Consider the following 24,778-nt stretch of genomic DNA (forward strand, 5'->3'; position numbering starts at 1 on the left):
TGTTTAAGTCTCTGGTTTAGTTATATCTGACTTTAGGACAACAGCTCTGAAATGAATTTAAATACCAAGCTAGGATTCATTATTGGATTTATTTTCAACTCTGAGGTTAAATTTAAGGTACTAAATTTAATATTGTAGTAAATTTTAAGGACTCAGCCCTGATGCTGTTGAATTTTAAATTCTGGTTTTGATAATGAAGTTGAATTTAGTCTATATCAAATCTAGAAATTTAGCTGAGATTATCACTGGAGTTAAATTCTCATCTTAGCAACTGAATTTAGATTCTTCAGATCTAGAATCAAAATTCTTATATATTAATCAGGTTCATTAGATTATTTTTTCACCAACAAACTGTTTGAAAATTTATTCTCCTTTTCTTTTTCCATGGCTTCTGACATATCCTTTAAAAGCACTTCTCATATGTATCTTATGCTTTTAAGACCAACTTGACCGTTCTTTGTAGTGATATCATTCTTTGCATGGTCCTTCCCTCAGCAAGCATCAGAGTAGAGACAAGCTATTGTTGAAGTCTGCAACCCAGTTTAAATTCCCAGTTGTAGCCAGACATTTCATTTCACATGTCATTTATGTCTCTTGAAAAGGCATGCACATCACACAATCTCATTTGCTGTACCCATTATATATCTAAGGCTTTGTGCCCATGTCAAAACTTGATATTTGCATGGTCTTAGCTTATGTGTGCTTTACTCTCAAGCAAAATGATGAATGCTCTTTTAACATAAACATAATGATTTTATTTATATACATATATACACACATACATGCACACGCACAAATACATACTGATGTTAAGCTTCTATAGCAATTTGTATATTGAATCCCATTATTGTTTTTGTTAATATAATTTTTTGATAAAGGAATCTAAATTTTTTTCATGCCAAGTTTAAATTTATTTTTTCATTTATTTCTGTTCACAATTTTATTTTATAAAAAGAATGAAAATATTATTTTATTGTTTATCATCATCATTATTATTATTAATAATGATGATTTATTATTATATCATCATTAATAATGTTTGAAACATATTTCAGATTGCCTTGTTTCAAATTTTCAGCGTGAGATATTTTTCAAAAACACTTGTAATACTTGTCAGCATGTTATTTTTGTAAAGTATTTCTGAAATGAAAATTACTATTGGTCTTTAATATTGATGCTTATTAAAATTTTCTACATGTGTGTGCCTGTATAAAATGTGTGTGTATGTGTATAGGTATAGTAAATGTATGAATTAACTCATAGTAAACTCTACTAAAACAAACCACTCTATAGGGTGTAAAAACTACATTGATATGGTGGAAGGCAGTTTTAAACAGTATTACTTCAACCACACATTAGCCTTCAAAGAAAAAGGAATATGATAAAATAGATATATCTGGTATTTAAAAGAGCATGCCACTGAATTTAACTTTAAGTAGAAAATTGTAGACAGGAATAGACCATGTATTTGAAGCGTGTAATTTATGTATAGCTGAGAAAAGGACTAATCTTGAATGTCAGCAATCCCAATAAAATTGCCACCACTTTTGCTAATAGTTAAGATTTTGGAAATGCACACAAGCTCTTGATTAAGCTAGCTAATGTTGATCTATTATATACACCTTTTTATTATTAGTTTTGTTTTATGTATATTTTCACAATACCCTAAATACTATTCTTCTACTAACCCCCAACAAACCATTTTTAAGAACTCCTTAATCCATGAATGATTTCAGACATTCTTTCAAAGTTTTTTTTTTATTTTGAAAAATGTAAAAGAAATCCCCTAGCTCAGCCAATAGGTTTAAATACAATTGTGCCCCTTGTAACATCTCAGTCATGGCACATAACTGAAATCCATTAATGCATTCTACAAATTCATGATTCGTATTAGTTGGTGTGTTTTTTTATGGACAGTCACTAGTTTTATATCATCTGATGATTACTTAAATATCATGAAACTATTGATAATAATGCATTAGTTCATACACTGACTATACCGATAATATTTTATTAGCCAAAGATATACCATCTCAAGAATCTACTTTGATGCCAATGTATTTAACAAGATAAGTATGTTGGCATAAAATTCTAAGTTTTTGAGTTACTATAGCCTCTCAATTAGTAAAAAAAATATATAAATGCTCTTTCATGTATTGAGCTATATTTCTCACATTTGTAAAATTGAATATATATACAAGTATTCAAATTTGCTTGAAGCATTACAGAATATTAAAAATAAAAAGTGGGATTTAGAAAGTTGCAGCAATGTAGCTGAAGAGTAAGTATAAATGAGAGGAAAGAGATTAAACTGTTATGCTAAAATATTACATATCATTTCAGGTCAATCTTCTATGAAGAGTGTTAAGAACAGAACACATTTAGATTTTTTACAGTTTCTAGTCTGTATGAGATGGTAAATTATATGTTTAGGTATGAATAATTTTGGGGTGAATATTTGCTGGTTCTTAACATGTCTAAGCAGGCTCAAACACTACAGTGTATGTCTTATATCCTTTTTATGACATCAGTGTGTTCAACACACTCATCTCAATGGCACATGGCATTCTGGGACACCAGATTTTGATATGTTGTCTCTCATCAGTCAGAACAAAGCTGCTGGCTTTATTTATACTTTCAGTGAACAAGCTGTTTCTGATCAGTGTTTATATTTGCCAACTGATAAAAAGTTACTTGCATATTTAACACAGTTTGGTTCAAATGCAAATTATGGTGGCTAGTGGGTTGCAAATTATGTTGCATAAAGTATTATTCAGAGTTATTTTACCAGGAATCTATTGTCAGTGAGTAGGTTAAGAGCTACAAGTCTAAAGAAAAAGTGGGGTCAAAAGCTGTGTTGTATGAAGAACAGTGGGAATGGCTAGATTAGCCAATGAGCATTGTTTAATTCTTGTTAATCATTGATGGCTGGTTTGTGTTGTCTAATGAGAATAGCTCCTTTGATCTTAAAGTTCCTGACATTTTGGTCTTGCAGCTCAAATAGGTAATATCAGATCATGGTTCTGATATTTATGCAGCTGCTTTTTGGTTGATGAGGAGTATTTGTATGGAGTTGTTTTTTTTTTTTATGCAAATGTGTTGAACCATGCAGTCATTGTAGCAATCACTACATTTAGTGCACTGTCTTGTGCACCAAATCCAGGGCCATTTTCCAGTCTTATCTCTCTTTATAAAGAGGTATTTTCATCCAGTCTTAGTTTATTAAATGTTTTAAAGTAAAAGTTTAACCTTTGCCTAACTGAATCACTGTAGCTATGTATATGTGTGTATGTATATGTATATATATATATATATATATATATATATATATATCTTGTGCTTGTGCGTCTACTTTGATATAAATGATGCATTTCCTTTTACTTTTTTCTTTTGAAACTATGATTTATGGAATCTAGTTAGGTCTACATGCATGTGTTTCAGAATAATTAATTTCACTATATTTTTTTTCCTGTGTGTTGTTGACAATAATGAAGGTAAATGTATAAAGGTATTTGTATTTGGGAATTGATATTATTATTTTTTTATAATACATCACATTGAAGTTTCATTATTATTTAATATCATTGTGTTCAGTTAAGTCTCTTTGTTTTTGTTAATTTTTAAAAATTTATATCTCCTTTAATCTTGCTTTTAGAAATAACTTCACCTCTCATCCTATGTATAAGAAGTTATGGATTGTGGAATTGTGTGTGCATGTGTTTGTGTGTGTGTGTGTGTGTGTGTGCATGCATATGAGTGTAAGCACTCACACCTACATGGAAGATGGATGTTATATATACACGCATACACACACACTACCATACTTACAGAAAGTAGTGATTTGACAGTTGTTAGAGCAAAGGAGTAGTAGTTTTGGCTCTCTGTGGTCAATTTTACTTTTCATCCTTTCACACTCAGTATAATAATGTACCAACCCAAGGCAGTGTATTAGTAGAAATTGTTCATGTCAAACAAGATTCCTTGTTCTGGTTCTGTACATTCTGAGTTCAAATCCTGCTATGGCCTATCTGATTGATAGAGTTAATCCATTGCCTGATTTAATTCCACTATCTGACACCTTAGATTCCTTTAGCAGAATTCACTCTGTTGTGAGCATTGTTCCAAGTGTCTGGTCTTAAAATAACTTCTTCACTAGCCTTAGGGGCCCAAAAAAGTAAAAGGTCACAGATGCTGTCCTTCCCTTTCTGACTTGGCAGGGAAAAAATATTTATGAAAAGAGCTATAGAACTAAATGACTTGCGATATATAGTTTCATATTTTTACATTCTGAATTCAAATGCTCCAGTAGACAATTTTATTAATAACTCAATCAAATAGTGGTCGATTTAATCAACCATTCACTCTCCAAAATGTGTGATTTTTTTTTCTTTTTTGCTCTTGTTTTTTTATTTCATTTCAACCATCATGCTATAAACTCAGCTTTGTGTGTTAAAAATCATTATTTTGATTATTATTCTTTTCATTGCTCTCATCATCATAACACTGAAGTTATGTTAAAGTTTGACATTATTGCATTTAAAAAAATCTATTGGTAAAACAAGTTGGGTCTTTTTATAAAGAAATAATGAATTAATTGTATAGTTGAAGAACTGGTTAGTATTCCATCTTCACATGACTGGAAGATACCATTCAACTAACACACATGCATACACACACTAGGAAATCTATCTGCTTTAAGTTATCATAGTTCTACAACAAATTTAGTCATGATGTTAATGTGTTTCCTTTAGATAAAGTTGTTGACTTCTCTAATTTGCAATGTCTCCATATTCACTTAAGAATTAAAAGGAAATATTTTTTTACTCTGTGAGACTTAACTACATAAGTAAAGGTTTGGGTGGAAATAATGAGTTTGTTGAGAAACCCAGTCTTTCAGCAGTATAACCAAGCAAATAACTACATAACAACAATGATAATAATAAATTTGAATTATTAGCCTCAGGCTAAACAATAATAATGTGCCAAGAAAGAAATCTCCTGGGATTGTTTGACCTATTAGAAAAAGCAGTTTTAAATGTCTCCCTACTATCTTAAAAACACATTAAATAATTACAAACTTATTACCAGTTGAAATGTGCTTGAGGTATATTTGAACCTGTAAGAAGGCCATCCACTGTGTTTTGTCATAGAGAAAATTTCTGTTTGCTGACAAATGGGTGTAAATATACCAAATCAGCTTGCAGCACAACATGACCAGACTGGGATGCATGCAATTCAGAATAGTTACCTCCTCTTCAGTCACAAAAACTGGACAAGACAGCACTGCTAGCTGACATTAGAGACTCTCTCCCTTATGATATTCCCATCATCATTCAGTTATTAGTAGCACTATTTGGCAGCTCATCGTAAATAAACTATGGGGTGAGAGCACTGAACAGTGATGTGTATAGATACACATAACTGTATCTGGCAGAAACGTTTGCACGTCGGGCAAAATGCTTAGCAGTATTTCGTCTGCCGCTACGTTCTGAGTTCGAATTCAGCTGAGATCGACTTTGCCTTTCATCCTTTTGGTGGTCAATTAAATAAGTACCAGTTATGCACTGGGGTCGATATGATCAACTTAATCCCTTTGTCTGTCCTTGTTTGTCCCCTCTGTGTGTAGACTCTTGTGGGCAGTAAAGAAATAAGATACAAACTGAAGAGATAACTACTCTGAAATGCATGCATCCCACAGTCTGGTTAGGAGGTGCTGCAAGCTGATTCAGTGCATTTACATCCATTTGTCAACAAATAGTAGCAAGCTTGTATTCATACACATCACTGCTAAGCGCTGTCTTCCCAAACATTAAATAATATATTCCTACAAACCCCTAAGAAGACTGAATGCTCACAGATAGAATTAAATTGCTTATTTTTAAGTTGTAGTTTAAGTGGCTGGATATCTTACAGATACTTGTACAATTAAAGTAATCAAGAGGTAGACATACAGTGGAACATACAGTGTGTGGAAAAACTTTTCCTTTGAATAACAGTTACAATTCCTCATATAGACTTCCGCACTGTTCCATCTACCAGGTTTCCCTCAAAAGACAAACTGAGACTGGTAAAAGATGCTTGTCCAAGATGCCATGTCATAAGATGGGATCTTAAGATTGCAAAGTTAACTTCTTAACCATCCAGTCATTCCTGCCTCCCCTCCCCACACACACACACTTGATATACACACACACATATGTGTGTGTAGGGAGATAAACCTTTTGACTCTAGCTTTCCTCAGAAACATCAACTTTGTTACCTAATCAAGAGATCAATGACTAGTAATGCTTTAGTTACCATGAAACTTACTTTCTACCCAGGTTTTCCATTGACAACAATTCCTATTAAAAGTTAAACTGTATCAACTTTCAATGAGTGATCTCCTATTCAAATGTTGTTTGAAGTTACTATACATGTTGCTCCACTTCCCTCAACTAACAAATTAATAAACTGATTAGATGACGTATAATTTGTCTATAAAGTAATTTGATAAATGTTAAACCATTTATGAAACTAAATCAATATGTTACCCTTGCCGATCAGATTGGATTATTACCCCTGCTGATCATATTGGATTGTTACCCCTGCTGATCAGAGGTTACTGGTTTGTTATCCCTGCTGGTCAATGATTGGTTTATTATCTCAACTGATCAATGATTGGTTTATTATCTCAACTAGTCAAAAATTGGTTTGTTCTCCCTGCTGGTCAAAAGCTATTGGTTTATTGACCCAACTAATTGAAAGTTGGTTTGTTGTCTCAGCTGATTGATGGTTGGTTTGTTATTCCAGACACAGCATTCATCAGCCCAGTCCACATAGCTGTAAATAGATATCTTCATAAGTATCATTTATTGATGCAATTAAAGAGTATTTTGTTAGCTTGCCATATCAAATTTAAATACTTCCTTGGGCCAGGAGCAACAATAACTACTTTTCATATTTTATTCTATCCAGAAAATATTCTGAAATTGGAAAAAATCTTTAATATTTTCATAAATATTCCACCATCTTTTCCCATTGCCAAGTCATATCTCAAGCTTCAAGATGTCTTCCAAAACATTGTTAATTGTCTTATAGTTTGGTAATATTTTGAATTGAAGTATTTTGTTAGACTTCAAAGCTGAATGGGAAACAGATGGTAGTGGTAGTAGTAATGGTAGTAGTAAACATTAAAACATAATAATGAATACTGTATAAATCTTTAATGACTGATACAAAGAGACTTGATGTAAAATGCACACACACAGAAAGCAATGATATAATCAAGACGATATTAATTATAGCAGCTGTCTTTACCAAGATTTATTTCTCAATGTATGTGTTTATGTGTCTGCATTATGTATGTGTATACTAATGGCTGTCTTAAGGATTACAGCACTAGATAATGACTATAGTTGTCGTGTGTGTTTGTTAGCAAGCTGCATCAAAAATGAAGCAATTCTTGGCAGCTCAAGTTTCACATTTATGTCGTAGCCTGCATTAATTTAGTATTACAGATTGGACAACTCTGTGTGTGTATGTATTATGTTGATTTTAGTCAAAGTTCATTATCTGATCAGCATTCTAATCATGCCCATGCTCTTAAGATTAAAAATACTTTAAAATATGTTGTCTCCATTTTAACTGTGGTTGTTTTGTTGGGGGGTTTTTTGTGGGTGATTTGGATGTTTTACTCTGGCTATTCTGTTTTGTTTATCCTTTATTGTTTACTGCTACACAATTTGTCAAAACCAGATTGCATCTTACAAATGTTCTCAAAATATTCTGCCAAACACATTGATTTTTTTTTTAATTCCTTCTGTTTCAATTGTCCAAAATAGATTTTCTCTATACTTATTCTTATAGTTTTCCCAAGATGGTAGTTTTGTTATTCTATTTTCAATGAAATATATATATATTCACACACACATTCATATTGTCTATTATTAAAGTATTCACTAAACATAGAACTTCATATTGAATTAAAATGTTTCTTTAAATGTAGCTTGAACTTTCAACTAGTAAGAGCATTTCTCAAATATATTGTTGTCATATTGAAATATATTGTTCTCATTTGTTTTAAATCTATCTCGCCTTTTGGCTGTTATTTAGAAATTGTTCATACATTATTTTCTATTTGCTATATATTTCATATCACTACAATACATTAGACAACTCCCTCTCTTACATATGTATGGAAAAGTATGATAAACACAAGATGTAGTTTATATCATTTCTACCCTGTGCACATTTCACCATTGTGGTTATTTGCATCATCTGCAGTAAGTTTCAAAGTGCAATTAGATGCTGAATCATAAATAGCAGTTGTGCACCTAACTGTAGACACAGGAAATACTCTGTGTGTGTGTGTCTGTCAAATTATAACACTTGCTCCTTATTACATGCATAAAATAACCTATCAAAATGTTGCAGTTATACTATAGAAAAGCCATTCCAGCCATTTATCACACACACACAAACTGTTGAATTCACTTTTTAACATATTTCATAAGGAGTCAAATATGTGTCCCACAACTGCAACCTGGTCATTGACATAGTTCAACCAAAACTCACCTCATTAAATAAATTAAAAGTGAATTTAACATTTTATAATGTGGTAAAAAATATGGTGACAATACCACTTTATTTACTAGAACTCTAAATGGTATTTCTTTTTACAAAATATAGACCAATGAATATTTAAAGTTATCTTCATTTCTTATTTTCTTTATTTTCAACTTGGAAACCAAACACACACATTTTTGGGAGCCAACCCTGGCTTTACCCATCAGAAAAATTACAGTGGGATTGCTCACCCTAAGCAATCTTTGGTGCTTTTTACTACTTGATATAGTTAGCCAAAACCTGGACTATTCCTGAGAGCACTTATAGTACCCACCTGGATAATTTATCCCTGTACACTCATTGTATATGTAAAGTGTGTGTGCTCTAAACTTAAACTTATTCTGTTTTATGTCAATGTATTATTTCACGTCTACTAATAACTTCATGGATCTTGAATATTCTGAGGTTACTATCTTGTCTTTTTCTTGTTGCTTCAGGACTTACTGTAAGTTAATACTTAACTTCTCCTAGCATGTAGATACACTCTTTGGCTAATTGCAACTTTCCATGATCTATACATGCTGTCAATCCTTTATAACATCTGCACAACTTTTCCCTTTCCGCTAGGTTCCATTTCTTCCTGCTTCCACAAACCATTTCTGAAATGCTTAAAATCTTCAAAAATGATCCTGTTTCACTTCAAATCTTCTTTAACAGGTTTCTCTTTAGTTTTAGATATATACTTACATGTTTCCTATTCTACACGCTTCACTGAAGATCTCTCATCTATCTGATTTCATAGAGCCTTTGTGGGTCACTCCTTACTCCAAATCAAAGTAATATGTATATATTCAATGGGTGAGAAGACACTAGTATAAACAAATAATAGATGAATACTGCATATTAGTCCAAATTCTTAAAAAGCCAACCTCCTAATCAAGGTAGAATATTCTGCAGAGCAAGATTGGCTATAAAAAATGTATGATTTGAGCATACAATAAAAATACATGAGACAAACAGACACATATATATATATATATATATATATATATATATATATATATATATATATATGTGCCAGATAAGTGATGTCGTGTGTGTGTTAAATAAGGTAACAAGGCCAAGGCAATGTGATATTTCTAAGACATTTATAAAGAGAAAGGTGGTCTTACAGCTGTTTCAGGGAAATAAATGATATTCAATCATCAGAGATGAGTTAAGAGAGTTGCAGTAGTTAGTAGAGTTCATTATATACAAAGTTATTTTGGAAAGGGAGAGATACAGAATGTATAAAGGGAAATAGGAAAATAAAAATACATGTATATATTTATATGTAAACATGCCTATGTGGATAAGAAGTTCACTTCCCAACCATGTGGTCTCAGGTTCATTCCCACTACTTGGTACCCTGGGCAAGTGTCTTCTCTAGCCTTGTGTCAACCAAAGCTTTGTGAGTGGATTTGATAGATAGAAACTAAAGTTCATTGTGTGTGTGTGTGTGTGTGTTTGAAAGTGCTCGTACATCCTTATATATGCACACAACATATAATCATTGAATAATCATTGAAGCTAGAAATAAACCTCATCCAATCTTGTCTTGATGTCATTTCTTACACCTCCATTTATTTAAAGTTCACAAGATGTTTAGGTTCTTGTTGAATATTCACCTTTGTATAGCCTCTTTTTTTTTTGTTCCTTCTCCATACATATTAGGAAACTGATTACAGTTTCTTTTTTTAACATTTCTCTCATTTTCAGTAGAATAAGTCAGTTGGTGAAGAGAGTTGTTACTGAGCTGGTTTTAGGTGTTGCCCAAACTGTCAGTTGTAAAAAGAGTTATACATATATAATGCTAGCAGTGTTAAAATGGTTGAAATATCCTATGTTTTTCATAATATGTATATATTAATGTTAGGGTTATTTGATGACAAATAACATTTACTGGTTAAAAGAGTCAATACTAAATGTAGAGTCAAATTTATTATGAGAAAATAGTTAACTCTGACTTGTATCACCTATCTCAAAGCTTATTCAGTTTGTTTTTAACAAACCTTGAGACAGGCAAAGCTTGAAGTCAGTCAACCTATTTTTATGTATGTTTGTATCTTTAAGTTGCTTTCTTTGCCAAGAGATCTAATCTATGATCATGTGTTAGGAATAAGACAACTGTAGTGTGGTAGATTTATTATAGTCATTAAACGTATGTGTTCATGGTTGTATTCACTTTATTTTATCATTTTGCAATAATATATATTATTAGCTATCAAAGTCGTTTCCTGTACATCTATGATCAGGTCACTTTATTTCACTGATATTTTGCTTCACTGTATCTTGATTTATATTCCACTTCACTGTGATACAATAAAATAGAATATCAATAATATTAAGTATTTTGATAAGAAACAGTGTATTATTATTGTTGATGGTATTATTACTATTAGAAATATTAAAATAAAACAAATGTTGCTGTGAGTGTGTGTGCTTTAATATCTGCAATACTGTTCCACAATACAGATTATGTATATGCTCTCTCTTACATGCATGATAGAATATAATTAAGACAAAATTTATATTCTGTTTATTGTTGCTTTTAATTAATCTGAGATTAATTTCCTTTTAATTTCTTACAAACTACCTATTCTAAAGTGGTATAAATTAAAATCCTCTGTCTATATTTAATGTCAGTTTATGTTTTAGATATTAGCTTCAATAAATACAAAATCATTTTACTGAATTTTTCATTATTTTAAAAGTTAATTGAAACAGTGACAAATATTTTAACAAAACAATATTTTAACAAAAATATGGTAACAAGATTTAAACCTTCCATGCTAAAATATTTTGTCCCTGGAAAATAAATTAATTTGAACACTATAGATTTTCATCTTATTTTCTTAACTATTGGAAGAATGGTCTGTACACACCTTTTGATTTTGTTTTTTCTTCTTTGCTTTCATGGAAAAGAAAGTTTTTGACAAATGATTGTTGATCCAAGAAACTAATTATAGTTTTCTGAAACAAGCCATTAATAGTAATGCTACATAAATATCACCATTGTACTGATTATTTATAACACCCACTTTCTTTTCATGTTCAAAATAATGGAAACACATGTGTGTTTATAAAGAATTTAGCGAGCTGAAGAAATCAGTTTTGTCTTCCGGTCTGTAACGTAAACCCATTACAATGTTCAATTGAGAATTAGTGATTTATTATTCAAATCCTCTTTTTCACTCAGCTTACCACTGTTGTCTGTATTGTTTGATGTATGTTCGTGTTGTTTTCTCTGATGTCTCCATTATGTTATCCTCAGCTGCTACATTTAGTTCTGTATTGACAATTTGTGTCTTGCAGCAGTGGGGGGAGGGGGTTGACTTGTACAACTTTTGGTTTCTGTTATTTTATAAAATACAACATATATAGAGAGAAGAAAGACACACACACATTTATGTGCGTATGTCTATACGATTATATATGTAATATACATAGTGTTCAGATTTTACCAGGCTTTATGTCATCTGCACTTTGCTTTGCCATTTTGCTTATATGTCTTTGATTTGTTCTTGTTTCTGCCTGCTTCGATGTTCACCGTTCTTCTCACAGTGGAGCAATTGTTGAGTCTTTGGATTAAACCAAGCAACTTCTATTTGGCGTACGTATATGAAAAGATAAAATATATATATACATATGTATGTATATGAAACACTTTTTCTTTTATTTATTGTTTTGTCATAGCTAGAACAGTTTTTTTCTGTTTAAACTTGATGTAATTTTGCTGATTATACTGCTTGTTCTCTGCTCCACCATTCAAAAGAGAAAAAAAACTGGAGTATTTTTTGTGTTGTCTTTGATGTTTGGAATGAATCACTTTGTATTTCAAATGTCTTTATTTTTTTTTTTTGTTTATTGTATTTATTCTTCTCATAAAAAGAGCACAGTGGTGTTGAAACCAAGATCCTGGCAAATCATTCCTGTGATCTGTGTTCTATCCCTGGTGGTAGCTAATTCACTTTCTTCTCTAATACACCAGTAGATGGGGAGGCGTGACCATTACATATCCATTCTGTCATCTTTTTAAATTGATTTAATTGACCATTCATTAATGGCTATTTCTGATAATAGAAGGTGAAGTAATTTATTTTTTATTTCTCTATTATCTCCAGTGCAGTATTATTCAGCCTCTTCGAAGGTACATGGGACATAGCTTATATGGCCCACAATAGCTGAGAAGTCAGTTCATTAGCTATGTGTTGCACTCTACTCATGATCAAAACCTTTAAACTTTGAAGGGATTATAATCTACTTAGCTGTAAATAGTTAAAATGTTATGGTACAAATATTGCTATAATTGAATGCTGGATTCAAAACCCGTCATTGATATAGTTTGGTAATTGCCTAGGTTCTACCAAAATAACCTGCCATAGATTATAATGTAACGTCAAAATTTTTAGTTATGTCCCTCTTATAGTGTAGTCAATAGGTTTCCCTGCTGTCAATGATAATCAATATTGTCTTCTTTAAAAATTGCATTGACAAATGTCAACTGCTGAGCATTCCACCCACTTCAGTGTAGATCTGTCGGTATTCCAGCCATAACTTTTTACCTAAAAAGATGATCTTGAGATGCAAAGAGAAAAGACAATTCATAACTGTTGTCTTCTGCAGCCCTGCTATATGCACTACTACAAATCAATGTGAAAATTTGTATATGGTTACTCAAACCAGCTAAAAACAGCTGTCAAATTTTCTTTATAAAATATTCTTGTTTTAAAAACAGAAGGAAACATTAAATAATAGTTCAGTTCTATTTACACTGGCTTTGAAAGTACAGGTTGATCATGAATGGAATGCTTTTGATCATAGGTTTGTGCAGTTGGCTAACTGTAGTTAAACAAAATGCCCACTATTCTCAAACATTTGGAGATCTTAAAAACCACAAAGACTATCAATTATTGCTAAAGTTTCTCAGGAGAAGACCAGTGTTCATTAGCTTTACAGGCCCTCTTAGACTGGTGATATTGATGCTGTTGATACCCAACCAGAATAATTTGCAAGTTATTGTTGTCAAGATAAACCTGAACAAGGAGAAAACCAGAGATTTGCAACACAGTACAACATAGCACAAGCATCGGTTGGTAGTTTTATACTAGGTGGTGCATTAGGCTTGTCTCTATCATCTGATGTAGGTCATATTAAAAGCAAAACTACATGCTTTAAATAACTACATGATTAACAGAAAGATTACATTAAACCTTGTTGCCAACCGCTTTCAGTGAAATGCAAGGATCTATTGTTGACCAATTCTATTTTGCCTTATGCTACTCTGGATACCACCAAAGTTAATAACAGTTAATGTACCAGTGCCACATTAAAAGCAGTGTACATTCTGTAAAATGGTTGATATTAGGAAGAGCATCTATCCATAGAAGCCATGCCAAAACAGACAAAATTAAACCTGAATCACTCTCCAGCTGGCCAATGCCTGTCAAACCATCTAACCCATGCCAGCATGGAGAATGGACATTAAATGATGATAAAAAAACTACTGAAACATATCCTCAAACACTTACAAAAATGAAAATTATATGGTGGTGTAGATAGGTTAAATACTATTTTCATGTTGGGTTGAAACGAAAGTAACATTTCAAGACAAAATGAAAAACCAAAACAAATTGTATATGGTTTCTGTATATATATAATATATATACTACTTCACGATTATATCTATTACTTCTAAAAATTTTATGTACCATACAAAATCAAATACTGGAAAATGTAAAGGATATTATGTGTATTGAATATCTTCAAATAAAGGTATGTAATTCATTTATACAGGAAATGAGACTAGCAAAAATACTGCTGCTTGTTGCTACATTTAGTTCCACACATGTTCATGCAAGTACAAAGAGAATAAAATAAAACTCGTTCCTCATTGTTTTTTGTTTTTTTATAGGACTGGGTTTATTATTATTATTATTATTAAGCATCTATTACTTTCAGTTGCCTGTGTATAGATTCTTGTAGCAGCATGAAGAAAGGAAAAATACAAGTTACCAATTTTTATCACAATTACATATAAATTTTGTTTTGGTTTACAGTTTGTCTTAAAATTATCATTTTATTTCAATTCAACTCAAAAATATAACTTAACCAACTGTATGTACAGCATAGTCCCCAAAATAGACTGAAGTTCCACATATATGGGGTGCATGATATATGGGCTGACCCTAAAAGATTTAATTGATCTATTTCTGTCATAGGTCTCCCATAGCAGATATGATCAAGGTGGATCAACTAAAACAACTACAACATATTTACAATAAGTACTTTTATACTGTGGCTATTTTCTCATATTACATCAGTGTCTGTTCTTCCTGCTTTATCTTTTTTCTGTACCTATTTATAGCTGCATGTAATTAATGTTCTCTGTCCTCATTTATGTTCTTTATGTCCATCCCCACCAACCCATGTATAGAATTTAAATGTCTACAGAATGTATTGCGATGGAATTGGAAAGGGTGGAGCATGGTTTTGTTGACTGTATTGGAAGATTTTTTTTCCAGTAATTTTCTTTATTTTGTTGTTTTTATTCTTTACTGCATTTATTTATATATTTAAACAAGGCTTTCCTTCTATGGCAAGAAAGCAACTTTTAAGTGATGTGCAAAGCTTTGATAAAACATACACACATGCAATGTGATTGATTGCTATTGTAGCAGAACATAAGTTCTTCAATAAAACAATATCCCAAAAATGTAATATATTACAGCACACTTTACTTTCATATTACCTACAACACTAATGCGTATTATTTAAATGGTCTCTTTTTTTTTTCTTTGTGTAAATTATACATGGTATTTGTTCAGAAAATTGTGTAATTAACACTTCATAACAAGAGTAGGGGATGTCTAGGGTATTAATAAGGGTGGCTTTGAGTCTAGAGTATTTGTGGGATTGAGGAACATTTGATCAAACTATTTGAGAATTTCTACCACAGACTTTGTGTTGGTTACTTATTTCTGGACATGTGATCAGAAATGGTTACACATTCATTTGAGTAGTGACACAGATCTGAGTGCAGATCCTGTGTCAGTGGTTGAGATTTACAGTTTATATTAGTTTCTATAAAAATTTAGCAGGTGAAGGATTTCCCTCCCTCTCTCTGTGCATGTATGTGTGTGTGATTGAAGTCACAGGATATGATATTAGACAAGTGTCCAAATGGTTCTACGTTCAAATTTCTGCAGTCACTTCGTTGATTACTTGAATGATGCACTAAGTTTCAGAAATGTTACTTGAGGGAGACTAGCATCTTATCCAGGAAAATGTTTCTCATCCATTTCAAATGGTGAAATCAGAAGTTAGTATTATCCTTTAAAATATCCTCAGGGATTAGCATATGCTTTCATGCAAAGCAATCTTATGTATTACCTAATGTAGGAATTGAAACTGCACTAAATGTTTGTCTTAACCATGTTATATATTCCTTTATCTGCAGGCAGAGGTTGTATCCTCAAAGGTACCAATTTACAGGTTGGGTTCCTGAAAGTGAAGTGTCTTTACCAGAGACATAACACTGGTAGTAGTACCAGATTGTTAACTTTCTAGTAGCTTGTCAGATCTTCATTCTTTCTACTTTAAACTTAACTGCAGTTCTCTTGATCAGATGATGATTTAACTTCAGTGAGGCACAGCATTTATAATTACTGCACTGCACATTTCCACTCACACACGTAGTCACTCTCTTACTCTCACTCATTCTCTCTTTTCTTCTCTCTTACACTCTATTTTATGTTTACTCACTCTCTCTCTGTTCCAGCCAACATGTAATTCAATCCAGCAACACTGTTTATTTCAGTGATTTCGTTTGTGTGTTTATGATCTCATATTATTCAATAGTTTTCATTACAATAATTTACATTTTAAATTACTTTGTTGATTTATTAACTTTATACAACTGGGGGTGTTTAACACAGTGCAAGTACTCAGACTTTCAGACTCCTATTGATTGCATTTTTTATTAAAGTTTTAAACAACTACATATACAAGTCCTATTTATATTACTTTGAGCAATCATGAAGAAATTAGTCTAAACATGTTTGTTATATTTACCTGTGATTATTAAAAATATTACTATGTGAACCAATAAATTCTTGGTGAACCAATTGTGTAATTGAGTTTTTGTTTTTAATCCTCATTGATACCCATAAATCAATTACACTGCTGGGAAACAACTGAATGTCACAACTTCTAGTTTCCTCATACTCTCCAATTCTATGATCTCATGCTTATCTAAGATACCATTATTAATGGATTTTGGTGTGATATGGTATGATATAGTAGTAAATTTTCAGTGAGCTAGTTTTCAGAACCAATAAGTTATGCTTCACTTACTGCAATAATGCTTTGGGAACTATATACATGGTATAAATTCTCATTTATGTTTCCTCTCTCTCTTTCTGTCTCTTGGCATTTTATGGCTTTATGGCTCATTAAGAGATAATTATTAATAAATGGAAGTTTAATGGAAAACAATTGGCATTTCTTGTCTTCAATTGTTGTTTTATTTCTAAGTTGTTCAGGAAATTGTACATGGCATTAAAGTTTCTAATATTAATGGTGGCATAAATGAGTTAAAAAACTTGACCTAAATTAATTACAGGAAGATGTTTGAGGTTCTATGTAGTCAGTTCTGATTATTATTATGGTTTATTTGAAAATGATTTCTAAAGTCTATTTCATTGCTTCATTGTAAGAAAACTCATAACTGTTTTAACTTACGTATTTTTTAAACATTACTTTTAAATATAAGAATTGGTAGAAATGGCAGAACATTGGATCAGTAATAGTTAACTATTAGTGGACAAGTCCACCTAACCATAACTTGGTGGCACAATATAGTTAACATCTGTAAGCTGCTGCTTCAGATGTAAACAAGTATTGCTGTAGCTCTGTAGTTCTATTTTTCTGGTGAACTCTCTAAAATACAAATATAAAAATGAAGAGTTCTATGGTACCACAATAACCTATGGGTCCAGGTATTATAGCTGTATCCATTTTGGGTTAGATTCCACTACAAGGTACTTTCTGTAAATGTCTGGTGCCTTTAGTTGAGTTCACTCTGTTGCAAGCATTTGTGCTAGAATTCTGGTTTTAAGATAATTTCCTCCTCTGACCAGGCCATAAAAATTGGCAAAGTATAACAGTGTGTGTACACTGAACACTTTAAGGAAAAGGGAAAGTGTCTTAACATTTCAAATGTTACTCTTTTCCTTTTAATGAAGGTCTATCAAGAGAGTGAGAGAAAAAGATACAATAAAATATATATATATATTAATGCTCTCAAGAAATGTATGAGCATTCATCCTTGAGTCAGTTCTGTGCTGTATCCTTCAATGATTCCATATCATGTTTTTTTTTTTTTTTTTAAGAGTTTGCCAGACCCTTAACCAATACATTTTTCATTTTTGAGAAAAGGAACATTGTGAGTGGTCCCTACAACCCTCTCAGTGCAATATAGCTAAAAGGGAGAGAGTATGAGAAGAATCTACTTAGGTGCTTGACTAGTACTCTAACTCATTGAATCCAAATGGATGAAACAAAAAACGAAGTTGAAAAAGACTTGGGTAAAGAGAGAGAGAGGGAGATCAAGGGGCTCCTCCAAATGCTTGCAACAATGAACTTTGCTAAAATGATCTAAGAACCAGATGATGTTAATATGGTTAGCATGAAAAAACCTATAGCTTGCAATTATTACCTTGATTTTGTTACTCTAACATTTGTCTTGCAGGTCTACATTTCAAAGGAACTGATTTTATAGTCAAGATACATTGAATAAAAAATTTGATGGTCAGGCTGGAATGCTTTTGTTCAATGTTCTCTTCAGGCAAGGCTGACCTGGTGCTAAACAACATTCTTTAATTTTCTTAAAGTTATATCAAATACTACACAATCACATTCTCCCTGTGAAAAGGTGTGGCCTTTCTGCTAAGACATCAATATTACATAGTTGACACTGAAACATATTAATAAGAGAAATAAGTCTTATTTCAGGATTATTTCAGATAAAATGTATTGTTCTGTTGTTCGTTCATTTTTGTCAATATACTAAACTACCACATTTTGAAATGACTGAAAGAAGAGGATGTGCTTATTTTTGTTGAGTCTTTTTCATTTAACATATTTCCAGTATTATTTTATTTTGTCAAAATACATGGCTAAGAGATAAACCTCACTTGTTTACTCCCAGATCAATTATTGAGTAGATTTATGATCAGACATTCCAGTAGTGACCATATCAACTTTATTTTTAGACACAGTATATCCAAGACTAGACAATGTATTCATTTTTTTAATTTGGTAAAATTTGGCTGCTATTTTTAGAGGTCTCATTATCTATGACCATATAGAGGTCTCATTATAGCTTTGTGCCCATATATTAACTCTTATTTTGTCTGGTTCTGTAAGAATGAAAAAACAAAATTGGCCTAGTCTTGATTTGAACTCAAACAAACAAATAGCAAACCAAAAAATTATCATGTCAGGATTGTTCGGTTACTGCCAACATCTAACCCAAATTCTGCTATTATGCAGGTCAAGTGTGATGACATTAAGAAGTGCAATAACAGTATGGGACTAAAATTCATTATGGTATTTTAGTCATTGTGCATTCTTCTAAGTTCAAATCCTTCCAGAGCTAACTTTATTATTCATCTCTATGGGATCAGTAAATTAAATACCAGTAATATACAAGAATGAGAGCAGGTTTATTTTTGTCATTTATAATCTTGTCTAGATAAAATAAATTTTACAGTGTTGATACCTATCATAGGGTTCAATTTTCAGTTCTTAAAGACAATTTCTTTCATTTTATCTACCTCTATATGCAATCACTAGATTTGCTAGAAATAATAGTCAAATTTCTCATGAATTCAATCCTACATTTCAAAGGAACTGATTTTATAGTCAAGATACATTGAATAAAAAATTTGATGGTCAGGCTGGAATGCCTTTGATCAATGTTCTCTTCAGGCAAGGCTGACCTGGTGCTAAATAACATTCTTTAATTTTCTCAAAGTTATATCAAATACTACACAATCACATTCTCCCTGTGAAAAGGTGTGGCCTTTCTGCTAAGACATCAATATTACATAGTTGATACTGAAACATATTAAGAGAAATAAGTCTTATTTCAGGATTATTTCAGATAAAATGTATTGTTCTGTTGTTCATTCATTTTTGTCAATATACTAAACCTTTACTATTTTGTTATCAATTAATGAATATTTTAAAACATTTCTTATTTCTGGAATTTTTGTTGTAATAAAGATTGTCACATATGCAATTTCTGCACTGATGTGTGCACATATATATGTAAATATTTTTATATTATTTATATTATTTTTATATTATTAATATATAATTTGAATGTATATCTGTACTGTATATGGGAAGTGAAAGAGGATGTATTGAAAATTATAACAGTTAACTATATCATCATGCATAAACCCTAGAATATAATGACCTTTATGATTCTGTCATTTGGCAAAAGACTGTTAATTGTAAATGAGTGTGAATCAAAAAGTGAGGTCTGTTGATATGTAAAGGAAACAAAAAACATTTTAAAGCAGAGCCTTTGCACAAATGTTTTATTTTTTTACTCTTCTCCAAGGAAGGCTTTTGCTTGAATGTTTTGTTTTTACTTTGCATCTCAACACATATCATTTATACACTTTTTCTTCAACTGAACTTTAAAAATGTTTCATAAGTAAATTTATGTTTAACCCTTCTGATACCAATCTACCTGAGACTACTCATGGTTTGATACAAGACCACCTGTTTCAAAATAAGTCATATTTAAATTAAACCCTTCTGTAGCAATTTTATGTAAGAACCATTTACTAAGTTCTGATCTAAATGCAAACAACCAGCTTAACGGAAAAGTCATTTTACTAAGCCCCACCAAATTCTTGCTTGCTTTCAAAATAAACAGAAGTTTGGATAATATATTTCACTGAAAGTATAATCAGAAAAGGGTTAAACAATTTGACAATGTGAAATACAGTACTATATATTTTGCACATTCTGAATCTACACACTTGTTTTATATATATATATATAAAAACAGATATACTGATATATTTTTGGATTCTTTTCAGAAATAGGTCAATATGGTTTCCTCATTTTCTGATGTTTATTAGCCATGATACTATTTTCTCTATTTCATAGCTACCAGTGTGAATGATGAAATGGAGTTTGTCAAGATGCGTTATAAGTCACCAGCTCGAAACAGTTTCAAAAGCAGTTACAATTATGGCATAAACCATGCAACCAGTTTTGATAGCCTTGGTGCCGGTGGCTCACCTAGTGTGATCAGCTCTGAACAGCCCCCTAGTTATGACAACCACATGTACGACTCTACTGCTGCTTGCTACAGCACTCCAGCTAGTGGTGTTGGAGTAAGTAGATCCACTGCTGCTAATAATCCTCTCTATGCAACTGTTGATCGCCAGAGCTTACGCAACAAGGCCAGTCAACGGTCGAAATCTTCAAAAAAGGACTCTAACAAGAGGAAAGACTTACCTTGGGTTCATGTCAGCCCTTCGTCAAATTACACAAATCACCAGCTTACCAACTATTAACAATAACATTAAAAACAAAAAGGAAGCTTGCATTTTTAAAGATATTTAAAAAAAAAATTACAAAAACTAACAAAAATACTTTGTCTCTGAAACAAAATGTTAGAGGCAGGGAATATGTGAAACATTTTTTAAATATGGAAAGAAAAATCTCCTAAGCGGTATATAAATGTATTTAAGATATACATTTTTTTTATACTCGAGGGCATTTTTCTTATTCTTTGCCTTGCATATTTAAAATGAGATGTGAATAAGCAATTGTCCAGTTAATGTTTAAATTGATGCTATAACCTTGTCCTCACAGCACATCTGACAAACTTCTCACTCCAGCTGCCATTAGAATTCTGGCAAGACAGGAAGAAATCAGTGGCTACCACAACTAACTACACTCCCATTAACCTCTCAAAAAATTATATAAGGATCTATTGATCTTTGATTTTGTCATCTGCCAACCATTGTTACAGACACAATACATATACACCCAAAAATACATGTGCACATTCCAACAATACACAGACCAGCAATTACATACACACACACTTACATACTCATGTATACATACACAATCACACACACAACTCTCACTTGTATTAAACTGTACTGTAGATTGCCTGAATGCAAGACTGGTTGTGGACACAAGTTCAAATCTTGATATATATATATAAAGTACATGCACATACAAAACTTTACTCCTTCTACCCACACCAAGTAACAATACCACTGTACCCCTCCTAGTACCAAACACTTGATTATACACCTATCTTACTATCAATCTCCCCACTTCCTCAACTACCACTTTAATAAACATACCATCCACTGCTAGGGGCAATATGCAATCATACTCTAACTGCACTTTTCATTTGAGACCCTTCACCAATTCTTTACTAGTGTTTTGCCACTATTTCTAACTCTTTATGAAGCCTCATATGGAATGGAAAAAAAAAAGGAGGGGAGGAGTAAAAAGTGAGATGTGGAGTAAAATGATGCATTTCCCCCTCAGTTATAAATGTGGCATACTGGATGTTGTCTCAACAGATTGTCTGTTAGCAATATTCTGACCTCACTCATTTAATATATATATGTATATACACACATATATACATTTATATGCAAACACACATGCATATATACATTTGTGTGTGAGCACATGCACTTATTTTATAAGTGTACAAAGAATCCATAGATGAGGTATTAGTTAAGCTTTAATGCTAAATGTCACTGGGTATGAAATATTTGGTGTGTGTGTATGTCTAATAAATATATATCTTACAGCTCTTCGTTTTTGCATATTTTATTTAATATGCAACCAAAGAGTCTGTTTGCCAGTTTGGTGTTGAAGTAATAAAACCTTCTGAAAGACCCTACACCAAACTAATTATGTTATCAAATAAATGCACATACACTGTGTGTGTGTGTGTGTGTGTGTGTGTAAATGTAGGACATTAACACTATACCTGTGTATCTACATGGATGCTGGCAATCTTCAGTAGACAGAATGTGAGAGCAATAATATTCATAAATAAATCCATGCATGCATACAGATTTTTATACACTCTCCAACACTGAATGATTTTGCATTTCACACTTCAAAGATTTTGCATGCGAAACCAGTAACGTGTATATTCATGCACTGCAATAAACAAAATATGCACCTCTGTACATACACACTCACATACTCTGACTAACTATATACAGCCCCTGCACACATACACAGCCACACACACACACATACATCTACTCATGAATGCTGTTATATTAATGTAAATATTTTAAACAAAACTGAAACCATTTATTTACTACAACCAAATGAATCTGAGTCTTTCATATGTGATCCAAGTTGCTTTAGCCCTGCTTTTCTTTCTTTCCCTGAAACATATACACACTTCCTTTCTCTCTCTTAAAGTCCTACATCACTACATTTACTAACATCTGCACAGTGGTCTGTTATATACTATTCTTACAACAGTTGTTTTTGACTGTAATATTCCAGCTTATCATTTGAAGGGGGCTTATACAACTCTCACATGATGAGGTTTCCTGTTTTTTTTATTTTCTTTGGATTTTCTTCCACATCCCCACTCCATACACACCCCTCAAAAAAATTTAAATGATTATTTTTTATTTCTTTTTTATTAACAGAAAAAACATTTAACTGATTTTGAAATTAAAATTCATAATTATATTAAAAATTGTTAAATGAAAATTATATTGAAAATTGTTAACTATAAAACAAAATGTTCATATATATAAATATTTATGTATGTATAAATATATATATATGTGCAAATTAACCTGTGCTGACAAAATACTTATTAAAAAATAATTAAAAATATTACTAAAAGTGTTCAAATTATTAAATCAATCTGTTAAAAGATTGCCAAATAAACATTAAAAAAATCTTTGTTTTTATTCATCCTTTTTTATTTTCATCTTTTGTGTGTTGATATGCTGTTGTTTTTCTTGTTCTAAGAAATAAATGCATTTATTTACAGCCAAGTTAATTGAAATTACACAAAAAATTTTGAAGTTGGGGAAACAAACATCAATTGTTATACCAAATAAAAAAATATTTGCTACTTTATAAAAAGCCTTAAGGGAATTTTAAACAAAGAAGATGGACATAAAATAATAACATGTATGCAGGGATTTTAAAAAAATACTGCTAACATATATACTTCAAGTTACAGTTATGAGTGTCTCATTGTATAGTATAGTGAGTTACTGATCAGGATTAACAATATGAATTACAGGCTATAGTGATCAGGAGTGACTTAGAGTAAGTGGAAACAAAGGAGGAATATAGAAGTTGATTGCTCTTGGTAAACTGTTAAATGTTGATTTATTCAGTCAGGAGATAGTGTAATCTTTTAGTGTTTCAGAAGATATTTGTCAAAGTATTGGCATTTTGTGAATGTATCTGATCTGATATCCACAGTCTGTGTGTTTAAGGTTGACGAATATGAAACCTCTTTTACCAAAACATAACCAACATTTTGTAACATTTTTGTATGGTCGGTATCTTTCCAAAATTTTCCACTTGTTATCAAAAACAGTAGCATGTTCTTTCAAAATCAAGACATAATTGAATAGTTTTGCTGAAATGTTGTTTTTTTTTTGGGGGGGTTTAAATTTCTAAAAGAAGTACAGTTGAAGCATCAATGTTTAAATATCCCTTCCACCATACCTATGAAGTGTTCATACACAATATTCAGATTTGATTTGGTGAAGGTGACTCCTGATCCATAAATTATCGCTTAAGCATTGCATGGCTGACTCAGGTGGCAATCATTCGTATTTTAGCCTCAGTTAATTTAATTAGTTTACTTAACATTATTTACATTCGACAGATATTTTTTTTCATCTTGTTTGTTGTTAACACAACGTTTTGGCTTCTTCAGGTGTCTTGGGGAAATTTCGAACCTGAGTTCTCCAAGGTATTTTTCGATGTTATTATTATTATTAGTGTTCAAGTCACTGCTTGGAATCGAACTCGGAATCTTGGGGTTAGTAGCCCGCGCTCTTAACCACTCTACTGTGGGCAATTATGGAGTGAATTTTAGGGCTTATAAATCTAATATTTTTCTGTCCTTCCTTAA

At 31.7% G+C, this 24,778-nt stretch overlaps 1 protein-coding gene across 3 annotated transcripts in view; it reads left to right on the forward strand.

Moving 5' to 3' along the window:
• The window catches only part of LOC115209218 (sodium/potassium-transporting ATPase subunit beta-1-interacting protein 2), a 224,774-nt gene extending 202,575 nt beyond the window's left edge, over positions 1 to 22,199 (forward strand). Inside the window, exons 7-9 of one of the 3 annotated variants that reach the window (XM_029777484.2) lie at positions 9,042 to 9,049; positions 12,148 to 12,196; positions 20,773 to 20,939. In XM_029777484.2, coding sequence (XP_029633344.1) covers positions 9,042 to 9,049; positions 12,148 to 12,196; positions 20,773 to 20,788 — 73 coding nt within the window. In that variant the 3' untranslated portion in view covers positions 20,789 to 20,939. Of the gene's footprint in view, positions 1 to 9,041; positions 9,050 to 12,147; positions 12,197 to 20,772 lie in introns of all 3 variants that reach the window. The other 2 variants (XM_029777482.2, XM_029777483.2) reach the window with 2 other exon arrangements.
• The last annotated feature ends 2,579 nt before the right edge of the window (positions 22,200 to 24,778 follow it).

The sequence above is a fragment of the Octopus sinensis genome, linkage group LG3 (assembly GCF_006345805.1).
Source record: "Octopus sinensis linkage group LG3, ASM634580v1, whole genome shotgun sequence".
NCBI lineage: Eukaryota > Metazoa > Mollusca > Cephalopoda > Octopoda > Octopodidae > Octopus > Octopus sinensis.